Source organism: Petaurus breviceps, unplaced genomic scaffold (assembly GCF_028583685.1).
Source record: "Petaurus breviceps papuanus isolate PSGF00001 unplaced genomic scaffold, PetGlider_PUasm1.0 90763, whole genome shotgun sequence".
NCBI lineage: Eukaryota > Metazoa > Chordata > Mammalia > Diprotodontia > Petauridae > Petaurus > Petaurus breviceps.
The window spans coordinates 4,165,441-4,175,919 of NW_027187340.1; the positions used below are offsets into that span (position 1 = coordinate 4,165,441).

General features: G+C 44.7%; 2 protein-coding genes across 2 annotated transcripts in view; both read left to right on the forward strand.

Annotated features, from left to right (window-relative positions):
• HOXD13 (homeobox D13) overlaps positions 1–1,208 on the forward strand; it is a 2,048-nt gene extending 840 nt beyond the window's left edge. Inside the window, exon 2 of the mRNA XM_069068606.1 lies at positions 958–1,208. Within this exon, the coding sequence (XP_068924707.1) occupies positions 958–1,208 (251 nt within the window). The remainder of the gene's footprint in view (positions 1–957) is intronic.
• A 6,244-nt stretch (positions 1,209–7,452) lies between these two features.
• On the forward strand, positions 7,453–8,559 carry HOXD12 (homeobox D12). Its single transcript, XM_069068607.1, has 2 exons — positions 7,453–8,017; positions 8,311–8,559. Exons 1-2 carry the CDS (start codon positions 7,453–7,455, stop codon positions 8,547–8,549), a joined length of 804 nt encoding a protein of 267 aa, XP_068924708.1. The 3' UTR covers positions 8,550–8,559.
• Positions 8,560–10,479: the final 1,920 nt, after the last annotated feature.

Genomic DNA, 10,479 nt, shown 5'->3' on the forward strand with positions numbered 1-10,479 from the left:
GAGAGAGAGAGAGAGAGAGAGAGAGAGAGAGAGAGAGAGAGAGAGAGAGAGAGAGAGAGAGATTGATAGTCATATATCCCTATATAATTGTTGATTGTCACAACATCCCCGCTCGTCCCACCCCCCAATATAGATGTAGCCATAGCGATAATTCAGGTTGATCAATAATTTTTTTTTAGAGGCAGTATAGACTTGGTATGGTTTGTGTCAGATCCTCCATTTTCAGCTCTTAACCATTGCCTGTGGATCTGCAGTCCTCTCTCTCTCTCTCTCTCTCTCTCTCTCTCTCTCTCTCTCTCTCTCTCTCTCTCTCTCTCTCCCTCCCTCCCTCTCTCTCCCTCTCTGTCTCTCTCTCCTCTCTCCTCTCTGTCAGCCTCTGTGTATTTCTATATATAATTTATAAAATGGGGTCACTTAGTGACTGTGGGAAAACAGTTGTGATTTGATTGGGTCCCCCTGTTCCATAGGTTACATTTATTGTCTTAAAAGACGAGGAAAAGATTTTCCTAGAACTTTTCAGGATAATAATTGCACCCACGGTGGCTTCAGTGCTGCTTTGTAACCAGAGCACATATACTCACCCACATGCACAAGCCATAATATCAGGAAACCCAACACATAAGGACATTAATAGCATTTATGTATGTCCATATAGATATAAGAACCAGAGAAATTGTCCGTGTGAAAACTTCTTAAAAAGACACCGTAAAATAGCAGACTTGTTAAGATGCCGGTTTGGAAAATAATAATATCCATCAAATTAGTCTTCACTTTGAAGTGCAAATAACCTTTCTTTAATAACGTGTAAATAATTATAAAATGGAAACAACTGGATAGTCTTTATCTCCCCCCCCCCCTTACCTCCCCACGAAATGCAGGACTCTCGCACTTACCCATTTGCGATTTAAACGCCTGTCATAAAAGTCTAATTTTTCCACATAATGTCGTTTGCAATAGGGGATGTAGCTCTAAACCAGCCTGATATGTGTGTCTACAGACGTGGAAGGAAGAAAAGAGTTCCCTATACCAAACTGCAGCTGAAAGAACTGGAGAACGAATACGCCATTAACAAGTTCATTAACAAGGACAAGAGGAGAAGGATTTCCGCAGCCACAAACCTGTCTGAGAGACAAGTGACCATTTGGTTTCAGAACAGAAGAGTGAAGGACAAGAAAATAGTCTCCAAACTCAAAGACAATGTCTCCTGATCCCGAGACGAGGACAAATACGCTTCATTCACAAGCCTTATGTTATCTTCCTCTCAGAAATCTTTGGATAGACTTGAATATATATTTAATTCCTCCTCCCGCCCCCGCCCCTTTCTGCCGGCGGCGGCGAAATGTTGTGAAATGTGTTTCTCCCCTCCCCGCATTTTGGCTCTAAAACATAATGCTGCCCAACTTGACTTTGTAATTCTTTTTCTTACTGGTTGCTATTGCTCCTGTTGGTTTCTGTTTTATTTTTATTTGTAACGTTCTGTTTCTCCCTCCAGGCCAGTATAAAGGACTGAATAGTTTTTAGCAGTTACCATAATGAATTTCGGATACACTATTCTGATTTCAGTTGTTGTTGTTTTTATAACTTGAAATCTGGTGCCAGCACTCGTCCTTATGCTTGTTTTCATAAACCATTATGGTCGAACGATTTCAAATCATTCATGACCTATCGTTGGGTTATGAAATCACTAAAACTTAGGAGTCACAGCAAGGCAAGCGGAAACTCTGCCCAGAAAAGACAGTTGTGTGTTATAAATGTGAAAGCCTAAATATTGAAAACTAAAGGTTCTGTCTTTGTTTTAAAATCACTACTTAAGAAATAAGACTTGGAGCGATATTGGCAGTAAGAACATAATTACTGATAATTGACAGTTTTTACTATAGAGCTTCAATGCATATAGTGGATACTTAATTACATAATTTTAACTTAAAATAAGGGTGAAATGTGTCCTTATCAACACCTTTATTTTTCTGAACCAGGTATAGTGATTTAAAGGGCTGCAGTTTCTAGATTTTATATCTTGCTAATATTCACTACTGTCTTTCCTTGCAAACAGTTAAGATTGACCCAGTTGATATAGATGTAGGCATGTTTAATCATCACTCAGATATAGAACATGCTGGATAAGTGTGTATACATGTGTATTTTTATCTAAAGTATAGTATGCCCTCATATTAACAAGTGTGTTTGAGCAAACGCTTTCCCCCCCTCATGGAGGTTCAAAGCTTCTAACAAAAGGGGGAAAAAAAACCCAAACCGGAACTCTAAGTTCCAAAAATAAACGGGTGAAAAGGAAAGTAACAATAAATAATTAACTTCAAAGATTGCATAATTTATATAGCTGAGAGATTATTTTTTTAAGTAACAAGAACTATAATCTGTGATACCAATGCAGAGCTTCAGACACATTGTAATCAGTTTGCTCCTAGGGAGAAACTTAGCAAATAAGCAAACAAAAAATCCCATTACTTCCTTTCTACAAATTCTTACTCTATAAAATCCATGTGTTATTATAGAACCGTGTTGTCTTTCAGACTATGCGTATTTATTTTAATGACCTATTTCTCTGAACATATTGATCACCAGTGTAAATGGAGAAGACTCATATCAATTCCTCTGTTTTCTTCTTTCCTCCTCACTTTTGCTATCCTCCCCTTCCCTCACATTTCCTCCCTTCAGCTTTAACTTTAACAGTGATGTTTGAAATACCAGGCAACTTTGCCTTGCCTTTAATGATCTTTTTTTTAAATCCAGCTCAAAAATATGTCCAATAAAAATTTTCTTCTATTTCAATAATAACCATGACCTTGTTGTTGTATTGTTGCATGTTCAATTGCTGTATTTCTTTTCACCAAATAGACATTGAACCTGGGAATAAAAACCTCTGACTTAGGTAACTTGGATAAAAAGGTGGCTGTGAATATTCAAGACTTTTAAAATGTCCCTAATTTGGAAAAACATTATTTGTGTCTCCCTCAAAATTGAGGGAATTATATTCAGTTGCAAATTATAGAACACCTATTTCTGCCTGCAAATGGCAAAGGAAGATTGAAATAAAAATTCAGCACCTTAGAAATGCATTCAGTTGTTAGGCATTAACACAACTTTCCCTTCCAAGGAAAAGCATAATTAATTACTCAGGGAAACAGCCTAAGAAGAATTTGATGGCCTTTAGCTGTTAAACACCAGGCAGAAAATCAGTTGGTTTCCTTATTTGTTTTAATTACATGTGATTTTACATGTCCTTGCCCCCCTTCTTGAGGAACAGGACTCTGCACAGTGCCCATGAAAAACAAACTACTTTCATTTTCTTTCTTTCATTTCATTCCCTTTCAAGTGAATGGGAAGCAGAAAGCTTCATTATCTCTTTCTTCAAATATTAATTGAGTTCTTGAAAAAATACATATATAAATATGTATATATATATATACATACATATTTTTTTTTTAACAGTGTGAGGAACACACACAGTTAATGTTCTACAAGGTCGTTGGCCTTTGAGCAAGGCTATCCCAGGCCCAATCCTTTCGATGAGGGAGGCCATTAATTGAAGCTTCAAAAACAATTTTCTGTTATTTTTCACTGAGGGATGTGTTTTCATTTTAACATCATCTTGTTTTTTCATGTCCACGCTCCAAATTGTTCTTTATCTTTAAACAAAAATATTTACAGCATGTATCTGGAAGGAAGGAAGGAAGAAAGGAAGGAAGGAAGGAAGGAAGAGCTATATAGCTTTTTTTCCTACTTCCCAGCATTTTTTGGCCTTGCTTTAGGTTTTAGTTTCACCCCTACTCAAGATCTCTAGTTTGCATCTAAGTTTACTTTAGCAGGACATTGAATTGCAGGCTTGTCTGAGATTAAAACCGCCTTCAAAACCCCTACGGTGAAATTTGAATTGACGGCTAAATCAATAACAGATGAAGCGTTTGATATTTATATGCTTTTTTCTTATACCCTGAATTATAGTGGGAGGAGGGAAGGAGAATTTGAGTTAGTGAAGCAATGGAGGGAGGGGGAGAGAGAGAGAGAGAGAGAGAGAGAGAGAATATTTTGCATACATATGAGACCTAACTAGTATATATAACGTTCACATGGCTGTTACAGGGGCAACCCTCTTTTGAAAGTCTGCAGTTTGAGGATTTAAAGGACAGTACCTAACTCTATGGGGAAGTCTATAAACTAATATTAACTAAATTAAAGAGACAATGGACTGTGTTGTTGTGTGTATGGACGCAGTAGTTCAATTGAATGTGCTTTAGAAATGGATTCAAGGACCCCGCAATTGTGCTTCCTTGCTGCCAATAGGTTATTTTTCACCTTACAAATTTCGGGCTACTCCAGCCTGCGCTGAACCTTCCCTCCCACATCTCCTCCCCTTCTCCCAGCCCCTTTCAGCCCTGCGACGGTGGAGGTCCTAGGGCCGAGATGCGTCTCCGACCCTGAGACAGTTGTGTTGCCCTTTACCATTGATCTTGACCGGTTCTTTACTAAACCTCCCTAGACTGCACGGTGGGATAGAGCTATTCTGCCACCTGCTGGACAACAGGCGGCATTGACTGGAAAGGAAGCTCAGTTCCTCTGTACAATTCTCACTGTAGCCCTAGCTCGGTCTTGTCCCTTACTCCCCACCCCCACCCCCCGTATCTAAGCAATCTCCCCCTTTCCCAGGAAGAAGGAAACATTATTTTTCTACCTGAAAACATCCTTTGAAAACTAAACTGGAACCGGAAATAAACACAGACGGGCGGGGGGAGGGGAAGGGGGGGATTGCAGAAGTGAGGAGGATCCAGAATGAGGGAAAAGAAGATATTTGCCCACCTAATAAAGAGGTTTCTGGAGCTATGAAGTCAGCCTGTCTTTGTTTTATCTGTAAACTTGCTTTTAATTTCATTTCCTTGTAAAAATAATTTTCAAACACTATCTTTTTGGGAGCTAAAATCATACCCACACACGTTCCGTAGAGTTATAATCAAATTTCTCCAATCCCAAACTTCGTCAGAGCAGACCCAGCAGCTTTGTTCAAACATACGCCTAGTATGCTTTTTTTGAGGGCATGGGCCTAAGTCCTGAGCAGAAATCTAGCCCATCCTTCCTTCCTGGGCCCCTCAGCCCCTATCATAAAGCTGAGGCTAACCAACTCGAGCACATTTCCTAAGGCTGAAGATGTCAGGGCTGTCCAGGTCTTGGGGAGCAAGTTGGAAAGGTGTCCTTTCTCCGAAAAAGGGTTAAAAGTCCAGAGAGTCTCTAGACCATCCCCTATCAAAATGTGACTGAGCTGAGCTTTCTGCTCCCTCACCTCTGAGGTGAAGGAAGGTGAAGTGAGACAGGAAGAAGAGATCCCTTCCTTCCTAAGTAGACCCGCCTTCCGAATATCTAAAGGAGTCCCTGGGCTTTTTAGGCCAGGCCTCACCGAGGCCCTGAAGACTGAGGAAATCAATGCGTTCCCAAGGAGCTGCCCAATTGGTCGACATAATAAACAATAAACGAGCTGAACGGTGGTCAACCGTGCCCTCCAGCGACTCCTGTGTGGTCTTTGCCTTTCATCTGGAACTTTTAACCATTTCAAGCTTGGTTCCTGATAAGCTGTGCCTGGAGAGGAGATCCAGAAGAGAGCCGTCGGGACTGCATCGGCTTCTGAGCTGAGCCCTGGAAGCTGAAAAAGGAGGTGGGGTGGGGCGGCTTTGGGACAAGGAGACCGCTTCCTGCCAGGGTAGATCCGCCTTTGACCTGATGGGTCCTGCCTATCCCTTCCTGACCTGGCCTCATACACGAACCAAAGGGGGCTGGGAGTGGGCACTCTTTGGGGGAACTAGTCTCTGCTGGCACACTGGTCTTCTGTTTACAAGCTGATGTACACCACTAGACCCATCCTTTGGTTTTACAGATCCAGCTCCAAATCATGCAAACCCAATCTTGAATCACTGGGAGAGGAAAGCAACGTCCTGAAATTGTCTTATTCCTCGACTCACTGCCTTTCTTCCCAAGTATACAGTGGGGTTCCGTTTCGTTTGGACCGATTTTCTTACCCTCCAGTCAACATTCTCTGAATGCTGGTCCGGATACTGATTCTGATCACTTCGCTTCTCCTATCAACTCAAGCAAGCTGCAATCCCTGTCTCTTAGTTCTTCCCGTGTCACTGCCCTGGGGCTTCCACTCCTGGATTGCTTCCCACGGATTTGGCATCCCCAGTCTCTCTTATTTCTGGGCTCTCCCGAATTTCACTCATCCCAACCCTACAAGCCAGAGGATTCTTCCCTAAAGGTTCTGGTTTCAGGAGATCTTCCATCGCAAGCCAAAGACTATTCAGTTCCATAGTTTCCTCAGCTTTTCAGTTATAGCTCTGCCAAGGTGAGAGGAAGGCCCAGAGCAGAGGGTGGAAATGAAGCCGTTTAGAGCAATTAGCGGATCCATCAGTCACCCGTGCGAACTGCACTGGTTCTTTCCTCCCGAGTTCCCCCCCCCCCTAGAACTTTGGAGGACTTGATTCTCTGGTTCTGTTTTTAAATTTGAGGTGCCTGAGAGCCACTTTCCCTCTCTGAAATCCAAAGGAGATTTTGGCGTATGTGCAGCTACATGATGAGGGTCTCCTTCCAAAGCTGAAGTAACAGAGAGATTTCCAACCACGTTGGAAAAGCTTCAAATACTCCCAGTCTCCCAGTTTGGTAAAGAAACCCCCAACCATATGATCGCAAACCCAATTCTAATGTTACAAAGCATCATTAACTATATGCTGTAAACTTTGGTCAGACTAATGGCCCTGGATAAGAGAACGATCGTTTGGGCCTCTAAATTAATTAACTTTATGCTACCTAGTATTAGATAATGAAAGAGAAAATGGACCAGATCGATCTTTTCCAGAATCTCCCTGAAAATGTGCAGATGGTGACTTTTAAAGTCAGCTCGACCCAGCACATTTTGATGTCACTAATGGTTTTTAAATCACTCTTGAGTCTTCGGTCCTGTGGTGTGTTTTGATGCGGATCAGGGCCCGGTGGCACTCCATACAGATCAGGAGAGGAAACAGTATGGGAAAGCAATGAAAAGAAACACAGGCTCCAAGTAACTAGACTGGGATGAAGAGAAAATAACGCCAATCAGAGGGCCCAATGAAAGTACCTCATGGAAAGTTGGGCAAATGGTTGGCCTCGATTTTTTACCCCCCAATCTTGGGGTCTCGAGATCCAGAGGAGACTCTCAGAACCCTCCCTTTTCCACATCTGAAAACCTCATGTTCCTCTTTTCTGCCGCAGAGTATTAGAAATATCTAATATTCTAAGTGTTATCATAATACTCTAAAAAAAAAAAAATAGGGTCAGGGGGATGTAGGCGGTGCTGAAATGACCGGCTTTGAAGAACCTGTAACGCAAAGTTTCGTCCAATCGTTTGAGCCTGTCCTCTTATTCCCTGTTGTAACTAAATACTGCTGTAAGACCAACTGAAGTCCTTTGTTGGAGATGTGCGATCGCAGTCTCTACAGATCCGGGTATGTGGGGTCTCTTCTGAATTTGCAATCACCGGATTCCTTCTATTTCTCCAACCTTCGGACGAATGGCAGCCAGTTGGCGGCTCTGCCCCCCATCTCCTACCCCCGAGGGTCTCTGCCTTGGTCAGCGGCCAGCTCTTGTGCCGGTCAGCCCCCAGGCCACGCTGCGTTCGGAGGGTATACCCAGCCTTATCTCCCAGGCTCGGTGCCCCTCAACCTCCACCCCCCGGGCAGCAAGGAGGGCCCAGAAGATCAAGGTAAATACTATGGTTCGGAGTCTGGTTCGAGGCCGGAGGAGCGCAGTCGTCCCAGGCCGGCTTTCACCAATGAGCCCAGCGTGGCTCCGGGAGGTGGCCTCAAGCCGGCCAAGTACGACTACTCAGGCATGGCGCGGAGCGTGCACGGGTCAGCGGCTCTTTTGGAAGGGAACCCCTGTGCCGCAGGCTTCAAGGACGACGCCAAGGGCTCGCTCAACTTGAACGTGACAGTGCAGACGGCCAGCGTAGCCTCCTGCCTTCGACCTTCGCTACCCGACGGTAAATTGCTTTGGATCCGCTCCCCATTTTCCTCTCTTAATCTTTCCCTAATGGCCCAGGGTCCCCAAATTGTCCTTGAGCCTTGGGATACAGGTCACAGATTGGGTTGGGGAAGGAAGGATGAATGGCGAATATATTATTAGAGTGTCAGGGAAGGGGGAGGGGGAAATGAAAGAAGATCAAGTAGGACTGGGACCAGCTTGGATATAGTGTGGGGTGAGGGTGGGGAACAGGGCTCCTCAAGTGATAACCAGTGGCCCTGGGGCTATTGGGGGGGGGCGACTGTGTTACAGGATTGCCCTGGGGAGCGACCCAGGGGAGAGCCCGCAAGAAACGGAAGCCCTACACTAAGCAGCAGATAGCAGAACTGGAAAACGAATTCCTTCTCAACGAGTTCATCAATCGCCAGAAGCGGAAGGAGTTGTCCAATAGACTGAACCTGAGCGATCAACAGGTCAAAATCTGGTTCCAGAATCGGCGGATGAAGAAGAAAAGAGTGGTGCTGAGAGAACAGGCACTCACTCTCTACTAGCCCTGGTTGCCTCCCGCCCACGGACTTGGCTCAGGTTGGGGGCACTTCACCTCAGAGGTGGGGCTACGGGTGGGAAGGAAAGGGGGATGGAATTATTCATTTCACCTCTTTCCTCTTCTCGAATGATTGTAAAGGACTCGTTTCACGCTCAATTCCCCACTACTAGAAGTTGGAAGGGTCTTGGCGTGGCCCAAACTTGGTCTTTCCTCTCTTTGCCTTACCCCCAAATGGTTGTGCTGGAGTGCTGCTGGAAGTAGGAGAATGGAAAGGGAGAAGCTGGTCAGCCTTCGACTGGAGGTGGGCCCAGAAATAAGGGAACCGTGGTGGGGAGAAACCACGGGCTTGGGAATTTCCATCAAGAACCTGTCTGAGTTCCGTGTTCCTATGCAGTCTTCTCCCTTCTCCCCTTTTCCCACCTGGCAGTGAACGGAGCCATTCCTGAACATATGAAAACCAACGAAGAAAGCCTTTCTCCTCGAAGAGAAAGAGCTCCTTGTAAGAACCTACCCCTCCCAAGAGCCTGAAACCCCTGCTGGGGGAGAAGGAGGGGAGTGAGCGGAACATTTGTATTGTTAGAGCAGAGCGAGCCCGATTCTCGAAATTCGAGTCTCTCTTCCCAGCGGCCTCCGGTCCGACCCAGCCCAGTTAGTGACACAAAAGCTTCCCTCCGTATTCAAAGGGCGGCAGGACAGAGGCGGGTCCGAGGGGAGGTGGGGGAGGGATCAGTAGAGAAAGCCAAGGGCGGGGTGTGTAGGGGGGGGGGGGGAAGAAGCAAACAAAACACCTGAAAGATGTTGAGAATCTCTTAATTTCCTTTCTGCTCTTTTGTGGATTTGTGTTTGCGTGTGTAGAGGGCATACTTTCGGGTAAGACCTAGATAAGACTATTAGCCATCTCCTTACAAAATTAGGTTCAACCTCCAGTCCCGGCTGAAAGAGCTACTCCCCTTGCTCCCCACCCCCCCCCGCCCCAATCTCAAGCAACCTAGGCCCACAAATCAAGCAATATCCTCCAGCCTCTTTCTACTTGTAAGCTCTGTTCCAGGGCACTGTTCCTCTGTTCTATTTCCATGGATCCTAAGAGTATCTCTGTCTTAACTGTAAATATGGTTTTCCAGTCACAGTGGGGAAAGGTGTCCCCTTTCCTTTTTAAGTCACTACAATGGATTATTACAAAGATAGGGAGAAATTAGCCTCTCCAATAGGAGAGATGTAGGTGAGGCCTCTGAGCTCTCTGGCTAGACCTCAGATAAGTCCTCATTGCCCACCCATCCTCCCTGCTCGGTTAGAATCCTCTCATCCACTAACAGACCCGGTCAAAGACAGTTCGCCAGTACCCAGACTGACTTCTCTCCCAGTAGGTCTCCGGCTCCCATTATTCCACCCTCCCCAAACCAGTAAGTAGTGCAGCCTGGCCCTGGGCCCTAAGTCTTTCTCTTCCTGTTCTCTTTCTTTTTTAGGGAATCTCTTGCTGTTTCTCTCTTATGACTCTTGTTCTCATAGTTCTTTTTCTTTGAGGAGAAAGGCTTTCTTCATTAGTTTCCCTGACCATATAAACAGTTAAATGCTACCTTTGCCCGGTGTCTTTTCCCAGTTCACTTCTGCTGAACTGTACAGAAACATATTATGCCTTAGCAGGGCTGGAGAAAATAATTTCCATCCCTTTGCTCTCTCCTTTTCCCTTGCCTTCTCAGACTCTCTTTCCTCCAGTTGGGAGGAAGAAAAATATGTGATGGAGTGTGGGGGTTTCGTTCCAACGATTCAGTGATTTCTTTTCAATGTGTTGCTCAGCTGCCTAAATGGGGAGTGTTAACCTCAAACACTTGGAGACCCGGGTGATAACGCTCTGAAATCTGTGAATAACCTCAGCTGCCTAAGTAGAATAGTTTAATTTGTTTTGGCTATCTAATAGTGGTTTTGCATGTTTTGTA

What these genes read in the sequence shown, in the direction of transcription:
- HOXD12 (XM_069068607.1), top strand. Translation starts at nt 7,453, where the DNA reads ATGTGCGATCGCAGTCTCTACAGATCCGGGTATGTGGGGTCTCTTCTG. An exon ending in TCGACCTTCGCTACCCGACG is followed by an intron (nt 8,018 to 8,310) that starts GTAAATTGCTTT and finishes ACTGTGTTACAG; the next exon opens with GATTGCCCTGGGGAGCGACC.